Source organism: Cynocephalus volans, chromosome 4 (assembly GCF_027409185.1).
Source record: "Cynocephalus volans isolate mCynVol1 chromosome 4, mCynVol1.pri, whole genome shotgun sequence".
Classification (NCBI taxonomy): Eukaryota; Metazoa; Chordata; class Mammalia; order Dermoptera; family Cynocephalidae; genus Cynocephalus; species Cynocephalus volans.
Genome location: NC_084463.1, coordinates 72238915 through 72262354, shown reverse-complemented (window position 1 = coordinate 72262354; position 23440 = coordinate 72238915). Strand labels below are relative to the sequence as shown.

At 37.8% G+C, this 23440-nt stretch overlaps 1 protein-coding gene across 1 annotated transcript in view; it reads right to left on the bottom strand.

The window, feature by feature from the left end:
• Positions 1-23440, bottom strand: part of TMEM123 (transmembrane protein 123) — a 53347-nt gene that overhangs the window by 6120 nt on the left and 23787 nt on the right. Inside the window, exons 6-7 of the mRNA XM_063094834.1 lie at positions 1432-1719; positions 1044-1197 (exon numbers count right to left, since the gene is read on the bottom strand). Coding sequence (XP_062950904.1) covers positions 1044-1197; positions 1432-1719 — 442 coding nt within the window. The remainder of the gene's footprint in view (positions 1-1043; positions 1198-1431; positions 1720-23440) is intronic.

Sequence of the window (23440 nt, the reverse complement as noted above, 5' to 3'; positions counted from 1 at the left end):
TAGTACTATTCACAATAGCCAAGGTATGGAATCAACCTAAGTCTCCATCAAAGGATGAACGGATAAAGAAAATATAGTATATTATACATACTGGAATACTATTCAGCCATAAAAAAAAAATGAAATCCTGTCATTTGCAACAACATGGAAGAACATAGAGGACAATGTGTTAAGTGAAATAAGCCAGGCACAGAAAGACAGATATTGCATGATTTCACTCATATGTGTAATTTTTAAAAGTTGAACTCAGGGCTGGCCAGTTAGCTCAGTTAGTAGAAGGTGGTTTTATAAAGGTCAAGTGTTCGGATCCCCATGATGGCCAGCCTCCAAAACAAAACAATGTTCAGCTCATAAGTAGAGAATAAAATAAAAGTTACCAGAGGCTGGGGGAAGGTAGGGGGTGGAGGGATGGGGAGAGGATGGACAATGGGTACAATGTTAAGAGTTAGATGGGAGAAATAAGTCCTGGTGTTCTAATGGAACTAAGAGTGACTACAGTTAACAATAATGTACAGTTAATGAAGATCAAGCATCACTTAATGGGGGGTACATTCTGAGAAATGTGTGTTAGACAATTCTGTCGTTGGTGAAGTGTACTTGCACAAACCTAGATGGCATAGCCTACTACACACCTATGCTATACGGTATGGCCTATGGCTCCCAGGCTACAAATCCGTACAGCATATTACTGTACTGAATACTGTGGGCAACTGTAACATAATGATAAGTATTTGCATATATAAATATATCTAAATATATAAAATATGTAAAGTAAAAATATGGTATTATAATCTTACGGGACCACTGTCATATATGCAGTCCTTTGTTGACTGAAACACTGTTATGCAGCACATATTTCAAAAAAGCTAGAAGAAACTTGAATGTTCTCACCACAAAGAACTGATAAATGTTTCAGGTCATGGAAATGCTAATCACTCTGATTTGATCATTACATAATGTATGCACATATCAAACCATCACTCTGTACCCCATAAACAGACACAATTATTATGTGAATTAAAATTAAATTAAAGGAAACTTACATGGTTCTATACTGAATGCCTCTTCTTGAATAATACATTTTGCACCCAATGTAAAGAATAGACAAAACTCCCAGTGTTAATACAATACCACCAACAAAGCTCCCAATATCAAATTTTGATCCTTTATTTTCTTTAGAATGAATAGTTGCTGTGACTAGAAGTAAACAAAACAAAACAAAAAAGGCTTTTTAGTGCTTTCTTTTAAAAACATTGTTAATTAAAACTTTCTGAATTTCTGTGTAAAAACACTGAACTGGGGATGAGGGGAAATCAAGGCATAGAAAGATTCTGTACTATTTTCGCAAAATGGGATGATGACCTAAATGTAGCACTTAACCTAAATGTGGCATTTAACAACTACTTGCAGCAGGTCAATTTTAATACATACTTGTTACTGATGAAGAAACAGATGTCACCGAACTATTGTGGGATATGGTTGTCCTGGATGTTGACATCTGGGTTGTGTTTTGTGAAACACTTGTTTTGGATACAGACGTTAAGGTGGTGGAAGTCGTATTTGTTGAGACCCCTGGTGTTGCCATTTTTGATGTTGGTATGGTTTTCGAGGCAGTGACTGTCGTATTCGTTGAAACTGAGGAAACTGAAGTTGTTGATGGTTTCACAGTGCTGTTTAAAGATTCACTTGTAAGGTTGAAAGGCACGTGTTGCATATTCTCTGCAAGAATGTTGAGAAACATTAAAACTGGATCTTATAATTTAGGGAATAAAATCCCACTTCCCTGTGACTTTCATTACATAAAGCAAGGTATTTAACAAATACAGCAAGATGAAAGATATTTAGTCCGTTAATACTTGCACTATACGGCAATAAATATTTCAAACCAGGAAAATACTCAACAAAAACCAGGCCTAGGTAAATACAAAGTTAGAATTTTTATGAAGATATGAAAAAGATAAAACCCAGAAGACTGAGTTCCTTCAATGCAGAGACAGTGTCTTGGTCATCTGTATTTATAAACATTTTAACATACTTTATATCACATAATAGGCTTTCAACAAGTATTTGCTGAATGGATGAATAAACTAATGAATATAAAAAGGGTTTTTAAAGTTCAAGTTTCTCTGTCACATCCCTCTCCAAGGACCTTTGAGGACAATTAGTAGTTGTATGTTTCTAACCCCCAAGTAGGATGTATGTATCGGGGGGTAAAACCTACTTCCCGTAATGCATTAGGAAGTGAGGTACCATCATAGAATATGGCTAGCTGGAAATTTCATAGTGGTAGTAATAATTTTCCACAGTTGGAAAGGTATTTCTAAAACTATTCTGATAGCTTTAAAAATCCAAAAGCCAATATTATGTGGGAAAATCATCAGTGATGATTTAAAATAAACAACTTAAACACCTTGCACCTCATACCTGAAGCTGAGTTTTTAATTTTTGGTACACAAAAAGGAATAGATGCTATCATGTCAGTACTCCTTAAAACAAACTTGTAAAAACAAGTCTATTTTTTTTGTTTCTCATTCAGTAAAGGTTTCCGTTTTTTGTTTGTTTGTTTGTTTTTATAAAATAGGCCATATCACGAAAAGCAAACATTTCTGTGTTAATAACATTGTTTCTTACTGTATCTTCTTTGGAACTACACAACTTAACTAACATTTACAACTACAGATACTTCAGTTACTATAATTTACAAAATACTAACTAGGGCATGAAGACTTTTAATATATCTTTGCCCCTTTAATATGATATAATTCATTTCTGTATTTGTTTCCTATCTGTCCAAGTTTATTTTCAGGTTTATAGTTTATTCTCAGGTTTACTGGTTTCCTATGCATCTGTATCCATACTTCCATTTTCCTTTTTATGTCCAAATACTAAAAGTAGAAAGAATTAACCACTGGCCTGCTTTCTGCTTTCCCCCAGTGAGAGCAGCCCTGAACCCTGTGGCCATCAAGCACCAAAAGTGATTATTTCATATATTTTCATCCTGTCTTCCACAACTATTTTGGACTTAAAAGATTTCAATATTTATTCTTGACTTAACTATACACACGCTGTTTTTAATAGTTCTGTTTATCGGCATTATCAGCTTTTACTACTCAAATCCTTACTACTTTCTCTCAACTTTGTTTCTCTCTTCTGTGTGGTCTCTTCCACTGAGTATTACTTATTTTTTAAAAAGGCCAATAGACAAATTATCCAAGTAGATGATACAAATTCTGTGAACTTGAACCAATCTTTTATTGTCCAATTTTGAATGCTCTATGAAGAGATATAAATAACACATTTCAGCATTAAAATAATCATCTTTTAAGTTTAAACTGCTGAATGAATTCTATTGTAATGAATACAGCAAGGAACCAGCATTTAAATCATATCTTTAGAACAGGATGATCTTTTTGCAGAGTAAAACAATGAACCCAATGTTGCTTTTCAATTCAACACACAGAGCCTGCCTCCCACCTCCTCCATAATAAGACATTCTTCAGAGCTACTGTACAAAGTCATATGGGCAAAAATGGCAGAGCTGTTATAGGTTAGTTCTCCACTAAGAAAATCCAAATTTGTTTAAAAAACAAACAAAAAAACCCCATGTAGCTGAAAATTTCTACAAATTGACAAAAGAGGCAAAAGAAGTTATGTACTAAACTGTTTTATGATGTTTAAATGTGCAAACTTCAATGCAAGGATGCACTCTTCAAGGTTAGGAACTCATATCCAATGACCCAACACTCTTGGTTCTGTAATACAAGTAAACCATCATTTGTTTTCCTCTACAAATGATACCATCCCCAAGTCTGGCCTTCCTTCTCTCTTAATTGTTCAGATATTGACTGGTGCCTCCAGGGAGTAGCACAGTTCACAACTGCATAGAGATGTTAGCAAAACAGATCATCCACGCAGGACTTGCAAAGGATGAACTCCTATCTGACTCTGCCCATCTTAGCCACTCAGTGTCTTCCAGCCTCTGAGAAGCTGAGGCTGAAAAGGCACAAAGAGGGTACTGCTGCTGGAGAGTGTCAGTCTGCTGTGGGTTCCTTGTACCCACTTCCACCTCTGCCTCTGGGGGAAAGAGGAGAATGCTATTCCTCACTCCATAGCAAGCTGGAAAGGCTTCCAGGGAACTACCTGAAGAGATGGACAAGTATCTCCTGGACTTAGATGGACACAGAGATTAGGATTTGACTCAAGCCTGAAAAGTATGTCTAAAGGTGAGATGCTGTGGCTGAACACCATGTACCTATCAGCGGACTTTAAAAGCCTGCACTGGGAGTAGACTCTACCTCCAGTGACAGCAAAGGTTCTTGTTTCCCATGAACCAAATTAGACCCCATGGAAAATGGCTGTCACAGGGTTGCCTTTAAAGCTAGCTTCCTAAGAAAGCACAGTCTAGAGGGGTTGAGATAACCAGCAGAGGGGTGGAGCACCAAAAACTAGGGCTAAGAGAATGTAGTGAGGGCCAGCTGGAAGAGAGGCCCTGCTGTTATCAAGGGAGCTGAACGGGAGGGGAGGCCTCAGTAGGAGGATCTCCTAGGAACCTACCAAAGAGAGCCACACATCTGCAATCCAGAGGGTACCTATGCCAGGTGAAAACAGTCCAGCCATCGACCAACTGGCTTTTTTTCCTTAAGCCTCTCTAGGCCTGCCTCTGTAAGGGTCATAAAGAGCAGAAGTGAGGGGGAGAAGAGGTAGAACAAAGAAGGAAGCCAACAATGTCAACTTTCCCCTGCAGGCTTCTAAGCCTGAAGCGGGCCTGGGCTGGCAGAGGGCAGGAATTGCAATTTCAAATCACTGTAGAGTTCCATTATTTTGGTATTATTCTGAGCAGGAGCTGTACCCTACTAAAAAGAACTTATTTACTAAACTGGACACACTGTCTCTAACAGCTCAGCTAGTACAGGTAAGAAGGTTGAGCCACCAGGGAAAGGGTATATGTGACACACAGTTGTCCATGCTTGTTGTTAAGGGTTGAACTGTGCCACCGAAATTCATACATTAAAGTCTTAACCCCCAGTACCTCAGAATTTTGAACACACACACAGGGAGAACACCATGTGAAGATGAAGGCAGAAATCACGGTGATGCTGCTACAAGCCAAGGAACGCCAAAGATTGCCAACAAACCACCAGAAGCTAGGAGAGAGGCATGGAACAGACTCTGTCTCTCTCTCTCTTTGTTCCTTCAGAAGGAAGCAACCCTGCTGACACCTTGATTTCTGACTCTAGCCTCCAGAACTGTGAAACAAGAACTTTCTGTCGTTTAAGCCACCCAATTAGTGGTACTTCACTATGGCAGTCCTGGCAAACTGACAGACTAAGCTTCAAAATTGATTTCCATTTATAACCAAATGTGTCTCTGCACAACTCGCATGAGTGGTTGTGCTGAGCTGGTTCCTTTTACATATCTTTGAAACTAATCACTGTAAGATGAATTAAGTCAGTAAATACTTGTCAAACCACTCTCAAAACTTGTTTAAAGCAAGCAAGATTATCTACAGATTTTAATCAGAGATTTAAGAATTTCCCAATCTTAACTCCTGGTTTCAACTAACAAATACAGGGAAAATGAAGTGAAGGGCTATAATAATAGTATCCACGCACCTTCCTTCCCAGCAGCAGCAGTGTTTGGCCCGTGATGAAAGACAACGACAAAGAACATACATATGGATATGAGTGACGTTTTGACACTGCCATAAAAATATTCAAACAGTCCAATCAGTTCTCAATTTCTGTTTCATGGTAAAACTATTCCTTGTGCCCAACTCTTCTATGATAGAATTAGAGCTTCCACTTAATGAGCTGTTCCCTTTACCAAGCCTGGTGATGTTTTCTAGGCATGGTGGGTACAAGCTCAAGCTCTGGATCAACTCAACCATTTACTTGCTGGGGTACCTTAGGCAACTTACCCGACATCTCTGAGATTCACTATCCGTCCTCATCTATAAATTAGAGATATTACAAGGGTTTAGGAGAATTAACTGAGATAATCTATGTTGAGTATTTAGCACAGTGCCTACTATGGCAGAAGTACTCAATGAGGTTTTTTTTTTTTGTTTTTTTTAAATCATTAGTTTCATTAAATGTAACTCCCCTACAGAGCTGCATTGTGAAGTTCCCTATCGGAGGCTGAACAGTAGGAACTGTCAGATCCCCCATTTACCATTGTTACCATAACTGCCAGCTGACTAAAATCCTACAGAAGAGGATGCTATTGGGGGTATTTTCAGTTTATCAATGCAAAGAGCCAAAAAGAAAAAAGTAATGCCCAGGACTTTCTCTATTAACATCAGCTAGCCACCTTTTTATTGCAACAAGGCCAAGGACACTATGAAGCAGTCTGTTGTTCTCTAGCACCATATAAAAGTACTCATCAAAGTCTGGATTTATTCCAACTATCTGTTTAACTCTGATGTGTTCAAGTAACTTTCCTTATTCCTATAACCTTGAGTCCAAAAATAACTAAGTGCCATTTTTTTTCCTTTAATCTAAATATTTCAAAATTAAGGGTGACATTTGTTTTCATCAGGGCATCAAATATACACTTAAACCAGAGTTGAAAATACACACCCAATTTTTAAAAATCTCCTAGTTATTTTTAAACGGGACAGTAGCAGCTTTTCATTTCCTATTATGGTTGTCAAGAATATTGAGCTATTTAAGACATGGACCACAAATTTCTGGTGGCAGAGTTATTTTTAGGGGTCTGTGACTCTAAGCATGGTCTGCAGTTTGAGTGAATTAAAGAATACTCCTGTGTGGTTTTCTGGAAATTTTTAAAAACTGAAAACCTTCAGAACCTCTTTCCTACAGAATAATATTTCACAACATTACTCTATCAACTATCCATGTAACCCCAGAAATATTATTTAGAAAGCTAAGAAGGCTTTCCTCATTGAACAGAGCCAACAGACTCATTCTAAACATTCTTCTGAATTCAAATTACCTAAGGATCAAAAATCCACAGAATTGAAAATCAATTAGATTTTAAAAATCTCTTAAGGAAAAAAAAAAAAAAAGCAGAAAAATCTAGGTTTGAAAAAAGAATCTAAGAGAAAACTGGGCTTTTAAAAAGTCTCACCATCATAAAGAACTGTGCATTTTCTAAAAATCAAATATATTTTCTGAATTCCTAAAATTTCTAAATTCAAAAACTAAAATTTCAAAAGGGAAGACAACCACATATATATGATCACAGAAAAATAACAATTAGGGTCTCTTAAATAAGTGACAGTATATGTGCAGTAAATTTTATTTCCACATTTTAGTTACACTATCATTCACTCTACTTCAATATTCTATTTAATATAAACAGGATGTTTGTTTACTCTGGCAAGAACTGAAAGAGGCATCTTCATTCAAATCAATAGCCTGTCTCAAGGACAATGAGAACTTTCTAACAACTGTGAGAAGCAGTCCAGTTAAGGAAATCCAGTCAGAAGGGTGATTGTTCATTCCCAGAGGTATATGGAGAGAAACTGAGCAGGGAGGGTCAGAAAGTAGCGTGGCTTGTCAGGGCAGTCATACTGCCAAGAGATAAGTCTGGGCTATGTAGACACTGTCCAGGCTTTGTTACACTTTTGCCATAGGTCTTGCCCTTTCTACTCCATTACCATTCTATTCTAGATTCAACCCACGATTACTAACCCCTGCTAATTACAAAAAAAGCATGAATCACAGTCACAAGGGCATTAGACAAGACTGATACCTTCTCTTTATTCCTGCTCAAAACCCTCCAAGCCTCTCCTCCTCCCGTCTTTGCTCACTGTATCTGCTAATCCTCCCCAACACACTCCTGCTAGGCTGGCAGCTCATGCCTCCCTCAGGACTTTCCAAACATTTGTTCAGTACCTACTCCATGCCAAGAACTAGGCTAGGAGGCTCTGCAGATACAGAAAAGATACAGTCTTTACCTGCAAGGAGTTCGCTGTCTAGTAAGGAAGGTAAGGAAACAATACAGTTCCAGTACGGCATTCCAATTTCACCTCCGTCCCATGCAGCTCCCTTTTTATTGAATACCTATTTTTTGTTTTTCTGAATTCTTAATTGTGTATTATTATTCCTTTAAAATTTAATATATCTTATGTGGTATAATACAAAATTTAGCTGGTCTTTGTCCCTGAATCCTGGCACAGAAGCTCCTAAAAAACCCTTAGAATTTCCTAAGTGATAGGAGTGTCTTGTTATTCACAGGAAGCCCTTCTGGCTCACACCTGAATTTATGCTAGTGTGGTGACTTAGGGTGGGGACCGTAGATGACCTCAGGAGGGGCTCCTCATCAGAAAGACCAAGTATTAAGTTTCTTCCAAGAAAGGGTGGATAGAAATTAAGCTCTATAAAAACTCTTGAACAGAGATTTGAGCTCCAGGCTTGTGAACACAGCAAGGTGCTAGGAAGGCAGTGCTCCAAGAGGGCAGGGAAGCAAATACCTTGCCCTATGCATCGCTTCCATTTGGCTGTTTCTGAGTTGTATTCTTTATAATAAACCAGTAAATGTTAAGTGTTTCCCTGAGTTCTGTGAGCCATTCTAGCAAATTATGTAACGCTGATTTATAGCTGGCCATGGCAAGTACAGGAGCTGGACTTGCAATTGGCATCTGAAGTGAAGATAGTCTTCTGAAGCTGAGCCCTTCACTTGCGGGACCTGATGCTAACTCCAGGTAGACGGTACCAGAATTGAATTGTAGGATACCCAGCTTATTTGGGAGAACAGGTCAGTGTGAGAAAAACCCCACACATCTGGCACCAGAAGTGTATGAATGTAGAGGAACAGTGTTTTCCCAGATCTTATCTTTTCAATGAAATTAACTAGTTATTAACTGCAAGTACTACATCTTACATGTTCGTTTTATTCTACCAAAGTGCTAAGCACAGTTGTGGGAAAACTTGATCATTTCTAGCATATGCTCCAAACTGTGCAAGGCACTAGGGGAGATATCCAGGAGGTGTATAGGCTCTTCACCATAACAGACAAGGCCTCAGTCTCCCTCTGCTGCCTAATCATCTGCCACTCCCTTCTGCCCCAGCAGGATGATCTATCTACCCACCTTTCCCCTGACATGCAGTTCATTTCTATGTTTCTGTGGTTTTATTATGTTACTTCCTCTGCCTGACTGCCTTCCACCCATTCTCAACCTAGTGAAATTCTACTCATATTCAAGGCCCAGCCTAGAAATCACATTAAAGGTACATTAAAAGTAAATGGACTAAACAGGTCACTTAAAAAACAAAGATTATCAAACTGGATTAAAAAACTGTAAACTGTTTATAAGTAATAATCTTAAATATAAGACACAGAAAAGCTGAAAATATTGAAAGAAAAACTACAGAAAAATTTATACCATGTAACTACTAACCAGAAAAAAATGTGATAAAACTCTAATAGTACCATACGCAATAGTCTTTAAGTCAAAAAGCATCAGCAGAAATTTTATTGAAAGAAAGGACATGTCATAAAAGTATCAATCTAGCAGGAAGATATATTTCATATATGAGAAATACATAAAACAAAAATTGATAGACCCAATAAGGAGTTGGAATTTTATCAATAGCTCTAAGCAAACGAATAAGCAGACCAAAAAAAATTTCTCAAGGAGAATTTAGAAGTTCTAAACAAATTAGACTTAACTGACATACAAAACATTGTTCTTAAAAACTACAGAACTCACATACTTTTCAAAAGCATATGGTACATTTACCAAAATGGACCTAAACCTCATCATAAAACAAGTCTCAATAAATTTCAAGGATTGAAAGAATATAGAGTACATATTTTGACCACATGAATTTAAGCTAAAATAAACACTAAAAAGATAACAAGCAAATTCGCAAAGGATTAGAAAATAAGTAATATACTTTCTAATTACCAATAAAGTAAAAAATTACAATATAAATTTTAAAATATTTGGATAAGGAACCTATAACATCTAAACCTGTGGGATGCAACTCAAGCCATGCTTAGAGAGAAATGTATATTAAATGCATATATTAGAAAGGAAGAAAGGTAAAATGAACTTTTGGTGTGAGGATAAGTGTAGAAAGCTTCCTTCCCTTCCAGGAACTCATACAAATGTTTCCACTTGGGGAAAACTTAAGAACTTTTGAAGGTTGTATCTCTCTTAAATGTGAAAAGTCTACTTTCAGAAGCTTCCTTTAAGGCACATGCTAATCCATACCAAGAGAAGGAACCTGGAAACACCTTGCTTTGTCAAAACTCTATTGGAAAAAGCATCTCAGGATGGTTCTTCTATCTGGAAAAGGTCAATTAAAAGCTCATGCATTCAAGTCTATAGATTTCTAAGCTTTCATTGTTCACTATTCTAAAAATTAAAGTATACATTGTACTAAAAAAGTTCATTCACTCATTCATACATTCAATCCTGGAATCTTTCATTCATTAAACATTGAGCACCTTACTACATGTCAGGCACTGAGATATAAAGAGAAATACACGCTCCCTGTCCTCAAGTACGTGATCTAGTGGAGGGGAAAGACAACACAAATCAGAATATTTATGGTAAGCTCTAAATGAATGAACAAAATGTGGTCAATTAAATTCAGCAAGCATTTAATTCTATAAATTAAACATTTATACTATTATACAATAACATTTATATATTTACTGGTTGCTTGTTTTACATAAGACACAATGCCAAGTATTAGAAGAGATATGAAAACAAAACAAATCTAAGAAGCTTTCAACCCAGTATGGAATATCAGACATGCTCATTTTTTTGTTCAAATATGAGATGATATTTTGTACAAGATAGAATAGATGCAGTTAGAATAGAAACAAGTTACCAAAGTTTGAAAGGAGAAGAGAATGGGGAAGGTGACTTTCAAACTGGTCTTGGATTGGAAAACATGAAAACAATGAGATGAAGAAAAACAGTTATTTTTGGTGGGGGGAAACTGTACAAGGATGCAGATGTGCAGGGTAGAGTTCTGAGAATGGTTAAGAAGCCCAATTTACCTGAAGTGTGCTATGTGCATTAATTCAACAGATATTTACTAGAAGCTTACTATGTGTCGGGTGTTCTAGACACGGAGATTCAACAGAGGGGCAATGACACAGATAATACAATTCTCTTAATAAAGACTTCAAGTCCCCCGGAGGCACTCAAGCACTCCCGTGATATAAGGAAGCAACTGCATGCTGCATTTTAGAGGGGTTTAATCCAATATTCAAAGATCACACAGACTAGGGCTGACAAACTATACAGCTCGTAGGCCAAATTCAACCCACCACCTGTTAAATAAAGTTTTACTGGAACACAGCCACATTCATTCTTTTACATATTGTCTATGGTTGCTTTTGTACCGCAAAGACTGAATTAAGCATAGTTACAAAAGAGACCATATTGCCCCCAAAGCGAAAAAGATTTACTATCTAGTGCTTCACTGAAAAAGTTTGCCAAGTCCTAATATAGTTTGTTGGTCTGTTTATTTAAGTGTTAATAGTTTATAAAGGTCTCTGTAAGAATCAAACATAAAAATTACACACTACCAGAGTCTTCTCTAACAGAAGAACTTGTGGTTCTGCACTATAAGCATTACTACAATAATTTTAGTCTAGAAAATACTCACTTTGGCCATAAGCTTTTTTTCTTGGTAAAGTAGCACATGTAGCTTATAGAAATATAACTCCCTAGTATTCTCTCCAAGATAAGCTAATTCCAAGATGTAGTTCTACGACTCTAAATGGGAGACTTACTGTATGGCGGTGGTTCTCAACCCAGCTGCTCACTTGTCACCTAGGGAGCTTCTGAAAAATAACTATGTCAGATCCCACCCCCTGATATTCTTATTTATAACTGGTCTGGGATGGATCTTAGGTGATTCTAATGTACTGCCAGGGTTGAGGAAACACTGCTGTATAGGATTATTAGTTATAATAAGCCAATGTATAAACCAGAAAGCATCTACCAGGTGTATATGTTAAAATAAAAAATAATTTTGATTTTAAAACCATTTCTTTGTTCATTCTGGCAGAACCAGCAATATATTACGAACACTCCCGAATAACAAAGATAAAAGATGCCATCTACCTCCAAGAGAGTGCTTACCTCTCTGTTTATCCTAACAGGAAGGCAGGCATGCATTTAATTCCTCCTAAAGGTACAAAATTATGAAGAAACAATTTAAACGGAAAGAGGGTGAAGGTGAAGATGAGGAAAAAGGTATGCCTATTTTACTCGACTGCAGATTGTCTGAACCATCAAGAAGAGACACTGTCCAGTTCTGGCTCTTGCATTAGTACTAAGAAACAGATTTTTGTTTTTCTGAATGCTCCCTCAGGCAGCATAGCCCATAACCTCATTGCTAGCGAGAGTCAAAGGCTAAAAAAAACCAATATAATCTGTAAACATTCTGTATTGTTCCTGACAGAGTTTTTCCAAGAGGTGGTGAAGGTGACAAGAGTAGAAGAGACAGGAATAATAATGCTTGTTATCTGTCAACTCTTGGAGTAAAACATTTATTTGAAAAGGCCCAGGCCTGTTAAAAAACAGGCATTTATTTTAGATGGAATCGTTAGTAAAACTAAAAGATCTATAAATTAGGTAAAATAAAAGGTTGCCCTTTCTAAAAATGAGATACACAGTGATCCAAAAACAACTACCCCTGTAGAACTGAAAGGGTAAATAAGTTAGAAAGGATGACTGCCTCCCTTTGGAGTAACTGTGGAGTTGGGATGTCTTCCCTGGGAGATCTATTGGGCTTAAGCTTAATAAACATGAGTTTAATATGAAGGAAAGTTTTTAGATCCAGTGCTTTGTCTAAGAACAGCTTGGAATTCAGAGTGTATTACTTGCCTATTGCTATGTAACCAATTACCATAAACTTAATGGCTTAAAACTCCACCATTTATTAGTTCACAGTTATGCGAGTCAGAAGTACAAATGGGCTCAGCTGGGTTCACAAAGGCTGGAATCAAGGTGTTCGCTGGGTGTTCACTGGGCTGTGCTCTTACCTGGAGGCTCTGGGAAAGATTCTGCTTCTAAACTCACTCAGGTTGCTGGCAGTACCTGTGTCTTTGAGTTTGTAGGTCTGAGGTCCCCATTCTGGCCACAGCTTGTCCAGTCCTTCTCAAGCTTCAAATCTCTCCTCCTTCCCTTCTCCCACCAGCCAAAGAAAACTCTTTGCTTTTACGATTGGGGGTGGCCAGAATGGGAATCTGAACCGGTGACCTTGTGGTTATAAGGCTGCACTCTAACAAACTGAGTTAATCAGCCAGCCTCTCTTTGCTTTTCAAAGGCTCATCTATTAATGGTAGGCTCATGTGGATAATCTCTTTACCTTAAGGTCAACTGATTAGTAACCTTAATTACATCTGCAAAATCCCTCTTACCATGTAAGATAACATAATCATAAGAAAGATATCTCATCATATTCACATGGAAGGGAATTATACAAAGTTGAAAGTCACTGGAGCTCATCTTAATATTCTGCTTACCACACAGAGTTTTGGGTAAAATTGACCTTGCTTTGTAAATCTGGGAAAAGTATACTTTCTAGCTGTCAAGTGGGAGACAGGATTAGCAACTTCTCACTAAATCCAAAGGTTCAAAAGGCAAATGGAATTGGCCCTCAACCACAGGCAGGCTAAAGTTCTCCTATATGAATTTACTGAGCATACTTGGGTGTTTTTTTGGAGGCTACAAAAATATTCCAATAGACTTTTTAATTTAGTAAGTGCCATGTTTCCTCACGTCCTGAATAATTACTAATTGGCTACCAACATCAACTGTCAAACCAAGGTTAAAACCTTGTGTATAAGGCCACAGAATTAATCCAATGGTGAGAGGCAAGAGATGCTGGGGGGGTGGGGGTTCAATGATTCTCTAGCAACAAATCGCCAAAAGAATTACAAAAGTGTCCTCCTCCAGCAGCTCTTAGGCAATTAAACTCCTTACGGCAACTGTGGGTCCAGACTGTCAGACAATGCTCTCCTTTTAAGCATTCTTTAAACTACTTTTCTTATTCAATATATTCCACACCAATTCCACACCAGCAGTACCTACCCTTGAAGAGGGGAATATTAGAGCAAGCTCAATGGGTCTCTACCCAAGATGGCTGATTTAAGAATAAATTTACTAATCTAAAAAGGAGAATTCAATTGATCTATTTATAAACAGAAATTATTGGTATGGATTAGAAACATTTAGTATTAAGATTGGGGGTGGTTTTGCCTGCATTTCTACTTAGGAGGTAGCATTATCAATTCTATCCATCATTTCTTCAACATTTGCTAGGATGCTTGGAATGGCTTTTCTGAATTAGGTAGGGAATAAACTGCTTCTCCCTTAATGTCCTGAAATATTAATAATGCTGGAAATACACTTCAAGCAACTGTGAGAATTTTTATTTTCCATTCCAGTTACATGCTGAGGCCGAATTTCTTTCTGCAGAAACTTAGAAAATGTATTAGATGGTAATGGGAAAAAATGATTTTTTTAATATGTAAATATGCACAAATATATGCATTACATATATGCACCGTAAAAAAATATGCACTAAGACACTGACTTAGAAACTGTTTGTTCTTCCAGATCCCCTCCCCATCCTTGCACCCTGCTCTCTGTCCTGAGAAGCGGTGCTTAGGGACTGCACTGACAGGCTCCCTTACCCCCAGGCTTCAGGTTAGCTTTCGCCAAAGGAAAAGCATCATTACTAACCCTCTATATTCCTCACGGTCCTTATTGGCTCCTATAACTAATTTGATTGCAAGGACAGTAAATAGATCTGACCTGGAATGAGCTGACAAAAGCTCAGCACTGTGTGCTCCACAGGTATCTGCCCCACCAGCGTTTATTTAATGAACACAGAATGTTCATTCTGGGTCAAATACCATTCTAAATATTTAATAAACATTAACAATTTTCATAACAACCCTAGGAGGCAGATGTTACTGTCATCCCCATTTTACAGATGAAACTAAGGCACACAGAGGTTGAATAACTTGCCCAGAGTCAAGTAAGGAAAACAGCCAAGATTTGAACTTGCGCATTTTGGTTCAAGATTCCCTGCACTTAATCACTATTAGGCTGCTAGTCACAAAGAGTAGTGCCACCAAGTCGAAAAGCTTTGGTTGGGAAGGATGAGTGAATGTGTCATCACTCCAACATTAGCTTTAACATGCTGCTGGCTAAGAATGATAAAACTCGTGAATACATATATCTTAGGTAGAAAAAGTAACAACATAAACACTCTCAGAATTACTCCAAGTATTTCATAAACCTCAGCTGAGTATGTACTAAATATTCTTGATGTTCCATGTTCTACAAACCTGCACACGAGAAATACTACCAGCCAGTCTCCATGGTAAAATTCACATAAAATAGTAACAAAGACTTCTCACACCCAGAAATATCATTTCGTTGTCAGAGCAGGGATAAAATGTGTGAGAAAACATGTCTGAAATATTGTGAAATACCATTATTACAGCTCTATTTGCACTCTCAAAAGGCTGTGCAGGTGGTGCTGCCACTCACTTACAGAAGATTTATGGTGTAAGCGTGGAGAATAAGCGTGTGTGATGTGCAGCTGCCACATAAGAATCTGGTCATTAACAAGCTCCAACACACCACAACAAAGAAATACTCAGTCAGCGAAAAAACAGTCTGCTCGAATGTCAGCACAAAAGAAATCCCTACAGATGACAACTATACAGTTTAGTACCCACTAGTAATTTTAATTCATTGTGTAAAGGCACTAGAAGATTTAATATTTAATACTGAACATTTTTTCTTGCAAGACAAATGAAAAAATGCAAACTTTGCAATTACTAAAAATAAGCACTTGCTTAATGTTAGAAATGGTACCAGAGTCAAGATGGCAGTAATCTATGGAAGCAGGAAGAAAACAGTGAACATTTGCTGTGTGCCAGTCCCCGTGCTAGGTGCTTTTCATGTTCTTGATTTTTAAAAAATTTCATGTGACCTATGTAATAGCACTAAGACAGGTGGGTTTGCTCCCCTCGATTTACAGATGAGAAAACAGAAAGTTAAGTAAATACCCAGAAGGTTAAGTAAACTACTGTTAGATGTGGTGATGAAGTACACCTTAACATAGATCTTTGGACTCCTCTGAACCTGGTGCTCTTGTCACTAGTTAGTTCATTGTTTCCTGATGAAAATCCATCTGAATTTTAGAGTTTACCATATCTGGTGTTAACTGTAGGTATTGATTAGGTATTCATTTTACCACTGACTATCTTCACTGCACTAGAATAACCATCAGTAAACAAATGTACACATTTTTCTAAGAGCCTCATAATTTTTATTAAGCAATACTAAAGACATACAAAAAGGTACAAAAAATAATACAAACATCTGTGTTCTCACCATCCTGATTAAGAAATAAAACTTTGCCAATTAAGAAATCCCCAAAAGATGTGCCTCTCCTCAAGTACATTCCTCTCAGAGTAACCACTATCCCAAATTTAGGGTTTATCATTCTCATACATTTCTTTCTGTTTTTACTTCACAGTATTTCTAAGCAACATAATACTGCTTTTCATATGTTTAAATTTTATATAACTAGTATCATGTAAAACATATTTTGTTATTTGCTTTCTTCACTCAATATTATGTTTATGAATTTCATGTCGACATCTATAGCTCCAATTCATTTCTCATAGTATTTAAACTTTTTTTAATTTTTAGAGCTATGTTTTAACATGTTTTGTGTTTCTATGAGTCTGACTACATGCAATGACTAACTCCAATACTTTTCTGAACAATCTACCCAGAGCACAGATGAAAAGCAAAACATATTTGCACTCATTCAGGTTCTTTAGTTATAAGAGATCAATCCCTTGGGTCCTCAAAACCCAACAATCCCACTTCTAGGAATCTACTAAATTCTAGCTGAAGATGTATATGTATGTTCACTGCAGCACTGTTTAGAAGAGTAAAAATACCCACTAATTGGGGCATGTTTAAGGAAACTAGGGTATATCCATATTATGGAACATAATGTAAACATGAAAATGAATAAGACAGAGCTGTGCATACTGTGGTGGCTTTAAAATATGTCCACAAATTCTTTGACATGCCTCCCCTTCAAAAGGTGAAGCTTAATTCCACTTCCCTTGTAGGTGGACCTAACTTAGAGACTGTCTCCTGACAAACAGAATATGGCAGAAGTGCTGCTACATGATTTCTGAGGCTAGGACATAAAAAGGACAGCTTCCACCTAGCTCTCTCTAGGATCACTCACTCTCTGGGAAGCCTGCTATATGTTGTGAAGATGCTCAAGCAGCCTGTAGGGAATATGAAGGAAAATGGTCAGATGCTCAGATGTTCAAAATCTTGCCAAGCATTTGATGTAAGTAGGCATGTATGCCCAAGTGTCCTGGGTTATGACTTAAGTATAAAGGACGAGTGGCTCTGATCCACGGCCCCACCCCTCACCCCCAGTATGCCCCCAGGAGGATCATGGGGAGGCCTCTACTGCTGCTGGAGACTGTTGCTGCAAGCTGTTGCTGTCAGTGCCCCTGGGATGCCCTGAGAGGCCACTGCCACTGCTGCTTCTGCTGCTGTAAGCTGCTGCTGCTAGTGCTGAGGACTGAGCTCATGTCATCTGCCAACGGCTCCCAGGATCTTTCCCAATTACCTAGCGTAGAACTGCGTGTGAGGGGTCTGGTGACCCAGTCTGTACAATGGGTTTGAAGGGTCTGAGCCCTAGCCCTGACAATACAAATGGAAACTTAGTATAACTAAAATAGTGAAACATTTTGGCTTTAGTTATGCCAAACTGTATGCCTAGCCATACAATTAGTGTAGCTATTGCCTCAACCTGACAACTGGCGTAGTCATGTAGCTATTCGTGTAGCTTTACACAGCCCTACAGAGAACCTCGTGTGGAGAAGAAATGAGATCTCCTGCCACCAACCAGCCATGTGAGTTAATCACCTTAGAAGTGAATCCTCTAGCCTGTCAACCGTTCATGACTGAAACCTCAAATCTGATACCAGCTAAGCCAATACCAAACTCCTGACCCACAGGAACCATGAAATAATAAATATATTTTTAAAACACTAATAAGTTCCGGGGTTTTGCTATATGGCAACAGATAACCAATAATGTATTAACACACAAAAATTAATTCATAGTTCAGGCAAAAAAGCAAGTTAAAGAACATTATGTATATGCCTATTTTATGCATTCACACCAGTTAACAGTGATTATTTCTAGGGAATTATTGGGAAGGAAAAGGGAAGGAGGGACAGGATATTTTCTTTCTGTTTTATATGTATTACTTGAAAGATTCAGTGCATGCATCATTTAGCAATTTTTTTTAAAGCCTATAAAGATTAAAAAAATAAACATGAAAAAAATTTAAGCCAATTGAGATTTTTAAAAATATCTCTCACCCCTTGTAAAAGAAAAGAACAAAATGACTTTAATTGTAGACCCATTGCTAACAAGTTCTATTATGTGGTTTCCTAGTTGACTGCTGATTAAAAGCAGCAAATTGAGGCAGGAGTGGGCTATTAACAGGAGGCATAATGCCAATCCAAAGACATGACAGTTGCACGAAAAAAGGAGATAAAAGCTAACATAAGCCATCTGAAGTCACTCAACTGTAGGAACAAAGACCCCTCACTATGCAGAAGCCTCTAAGGATGTAACTGTCTCATAAGACTATGATTATAAAAACAATATGTATAAGGCAGTGACTAGTTTATAAAATATTCCACATACAGAATTTTATTTCATCCCACAATAAACCCTGAGGTATATCAGAAAAGTATTTTTACTGTCATTCTGCAGATGTGGAACCAGGGCACAAAAGACCCTGACTTTCATTCTAAGAGTTCAAACCTAATTTATATAGACAATGCCACTTATCCGAGACTGAAAAGGGAGAGCATCAAAGCTTACAGCTGTGGGTCCTCAAGCCACTAGAGCCAGAATGAGCTTTCCCTCCAGACCATCCAATTCTGCACTGATTGCCTGCTCACCAAGCAACCTTCTCAGAAACACAATCTTGGTGAAAGAGGAAAGTGTTTTTATCAGGGGTTTCTGGGAAACACTGGAGGAGGCAGAAAATCTCTGCTGAAAATGTAGAAGTGGAAATGAAGAATATCTTAATTTGTATCAATTTCTATTATCAAGATGATAGGATGTGTCTAGTTATCTGTCAATCAATCACTTTGAGATCAAGCCAGGCATATCAACAAGAATACTCAGGCTTCTGCATCAGCCAGTCCTGTGCTTAAACTGTGGCACATTTTCTGTGCAACTTTTTCCTTGTCTCTAGGATAGGGAAAATAATACTTAGCTCGTACGATTATTGTGTGGAATGCGGTCACAAGGAGGAAATACCTCGTACAATGCTTGGCAACAGAATTATGTAGAACAAATGGTTACCATTGTAATCACCACCATCAGCATCACTTTACAACAGGGTACACACAAATAAAGATGGCCTGGACTTTCTCTAGAGCACAGACCCTCTTCCTTCCCCTCACCTTTGTTCCCACTGTGCCTCCAACAATATGTCTGTTTCTCCTCCCTCCACCTCTGGGTACCACAGCCACTCAGAACTAGTTCAAGCATTATTTCCTCCAGGAGTTTCCTAACTGAAAGCAATCTCTCCCTCTTCTGAGCGCTCACTTATGTTATTTGCACCTTTATTATCACACTTAGCATATTGGTCTTTTATTACAGCTATTTTTGTTCTTGTTACCTTTCCAACTAAATTGTAAGCATCCTAAGGGTGGTATCCATGTCCAGTTCAGTCTCTGTAGCTCCCACAACACCTGGCACATTGCTCAACACATAGAAGGAACAAAATGAACATTTGTTGAGTGAATGTATAACAAAAAAATACCAGAGGTTTGTATAGGAATTATCACTAAATATCCACATGAAGGTCAGCTGGATTTTTGTAGCTTTGCTTTCAAGTCTAAATCACTATAGTATCCTATTGGAACTCTGACTTCTCCCTCTTGACCACTGTATTTGGATCATTCTTAACAAAAGTTAACATATATAGCACTTATTTTGAGCCACGCACTGTTATTAACTTATTTAATCCTCTCAACAACCCTGAGAAATAGTATGTTGGGAAAATACAGGAAAATGGTCAGGGCCCCTCAGATGTTCAGAATCTTGCCGAGCTTTTGATGTAAATAGGCACATGTGCTCAGGTGCACTCAGGTGTTCCTTGGTTATCATCTAATGTAATTGTGCATGTGCACCCAGGTGTCCTGGGTTATGGACTTAAGTATAAAGGATGAGTGGCTCTGATCCATGGTGCCTCACCCCACCTCTAGGGGGGCCATGAGGAGGCCACTACTGCTGCAGGAGGACTGAGCTCGTGTCATCTGCCAACAGCTCCTGGGATCTTTCCCAATTACCTAGCATGGATCTGCCTGTGAGGGGTCTGAGAACCCAGCCCGGCATGTGAGGAGTCTGGGGACCCAGTCTGTACAATGGGTTTGAAGGGTCTGAGCCCTAGCTCTGACAATATAAATGGAAACTTAGTATAACTAAAATTAGGAAACATTTTGGCTTTAGTTATGATTTGCCTTACTTTACATAGTACTAGAAGGAAATTGATACACAGAGATTTTAAAGGCTTTCCCTCTCACTAACATAAGAAAAAAGAAGGCTAATCAAAACTCAAATCAGTCAAAATAGGTGACAATTTTAAAAAGCCATAACGGACAAAGAGAACTTAACCATTCCAACACTCTTTACAGTCCACAAAGCATACTGAGACACTTCACCTCAATGAATCTTCTCAAAACCCCCGTGGGTTAGAATTAGTTGTGTGTTTTAGTTTCCAATCTCTCCATTTTATTGATCCAAGGTAAAAGAGGTTTCTACTATCGATAGTTTATAATCAATTTCAACTGATCTACTGAAACAGTTTTAGTTACCTCTAACAAGTTTAAAAGCCAAGCTAAATTGCCTCCCCATCTATGAGCACTGGACTTCCACGGGAACTTACTTCGCCTGTCAACTGCTTTGCAGCTAACAGATTCACAAAGCGCATCTAATAAGATATAAGATATGTTTTAAAAACAAAAATGAAAATGAAAAGTTTTAAAAAGTTTAAAAAGTTTCCACCTGTGAGTGGAAAATTATCTATTTCCTTACAATAATCTATCCCTACTTAAAGAGGTTGCTATCTAAGGTTTAGCTACCTCAAGGAAGCTATAAAGGAAGCTATAAAAATTGCCTTTGACTTCATAGTAATGGAAAACCCCAGACAGTTTATAGCCAAGTAAGGTACACATTGTTAAACAGTTAGCTGCTGTTTAACAATGAAAGCTAATTTACTTACTAGAATATGAGGATAAAGATTGAGTGTGTGGCTTATAATGTTTCAAAAAGTTGTGTCTCCACCTGCTTATTGATCAAAATCCACAACTGGCCATTCTGTTGATAAAAAGATTTGTGTATGGGCATATACACCAGTTATTTGATCTTCTGTAGTAGTTTTGACATCACCAAAGTGAATTGAAGTTTTCTAATTATTAATTACTGTCTACTATGGGAGCTTAAGTTGCAGGATTTTTCATTTTGGGTTTTTTTTTTCCTTCTGATTTTCTTTTTCACAACCTAGTCTGTACTCGGAACGTACTGTACGTATCTTATCTTCATCCTCCATATGTAGCTAGTTCACTCACAAATACTCTTGTCCACAGCTGCTTTTGTTTAGTTTCTTAAACGAGATATGCCATTTCAAGTCAAATGGCACTGTGATATCCCACCTCATTTAAGTGAACTCAATCACTGTCTTCAGCCTTGCCTTGTTCTTTGGGCTTTTTGTGGATTATGTTGAGTTTCACAAAAGAGGCCCCAGGTCCCTGCTGAAGTACTACATACCCAAGAATTATGAGAAATAAGAGGAGAAGGAAGAAGTGGGAGAGAAGGAACAGGGAAGGTATAAATTCTAAGGAAACAGAATTTAAATGTAAACATCCTGCCAGTTCATTCAGGAAGACAAAGAATATGAGGGTACTTCAAAAAAGCTCATGAAAGGACTTGTATGATCTTTAATTCCATTTTTCCACAAACTTTTTAAAGTATCTGTTGAGATGCAGAAAGAATATACATATACCTTTTTATAAAAATTATTGTGATAAAAAATAAAAAGAGAAAAAAACAAAACAAAAATCACAATAATTTTCTGGCAATACACATTTCTAGGGTAAGAACTTGCTGGGGAAACAAATGAGATGCACATAAAAAAGTGATTCGACCAAGCCATGTGTGGAGTCCAGAGATGTCCCCTGAGTTGTCCCCGCCTCACTCTTCCTGGGAGTATGTGTCTATTGTTATTAAGTTAGTATCAACTAAGAAGAAAAAAACAGGTTTAATTTTAAAGGTTTTCCTTAATTCAGGATGTCCTGAGACTGTTAAATTTTATTTTTGTCTTCAATATACCATTGAAGATTATACAATATAATCTTAATATACACTCTATACTTTGCAATAAAAGTCATTTTTAAAAAAAGAAGTGATTTTTCCTTCTATATTAATTTTATCCTGTAACAGAAATTAAATGGTCATCTGGATAATTACTCTACAAAGCTAACTGAAAAAGATATTCTGAGATCCTTGGGAAACGATCCATCTCCAACTCAACAGTGGCACAGTTTCACCACAGCTCATACATGAACAGGATACAAAGCTGACAAGAGCAGATGTTTCTGAAGAAACTGGAGGCTAATAATTATTGGCCACTTACTCTGGGCCAGGCAAATCACTACTGATTGTGGCTATGTGGCTGGTGTAGTGAGCATCTGCTGTTTTTTCTGTGCCCAGCTCCTCTTCCCCACTTCTTTTTAACAGCTCCCACTCTTCCTCCTTCAGGGAACCAACCCTCCCTTCACCCCATGTGGTTTGGAGGGACTGTCAGTTGGGTGGGCATGTGATTCAAATGAGGACAATCAAACTGTCAAAGGAATGTGAAATGTGCGTAGTGCACACTGGGATGGAAAACAGTTTTGGATGGCAACCCCTGGAGAGACTTTCTGCTAATTCCTGCCCCTGAAGCCGCTAGTGACACTAGGTCTGGTTGTTCAGTTTTCTTAGTTAGATTTTGTGAGTGACCCAGTATGTGTCCAACAATTCTTTGTTTACCTAAGTTAGCTAGAGTTGGTTCTGTTGCTTGCAACCAAATAATTTTAATAATATGAAATTTAAATCTGGGATGATGTCTACTTTCTTCCTGTTTTTTCCTCTTCTTCGTGATCATGCTTATGGTTTCTCTTCACTTTTTTTTTTTTTATTTCCAACAAAATGCACTTTTCAGTTTGTGTTAAGAGGAATGTTACATGAAACTACTGAAAGGCAAGCTTTGGTGAGCAAACTGGAAGCTTCTAAAATTAGGCGTCCCTCTTTAAGAAAGTGTTTGGGCACTCTATGAACCTTTGACTCTTGCCTTGAGAAAACATGTCCTTAACATTA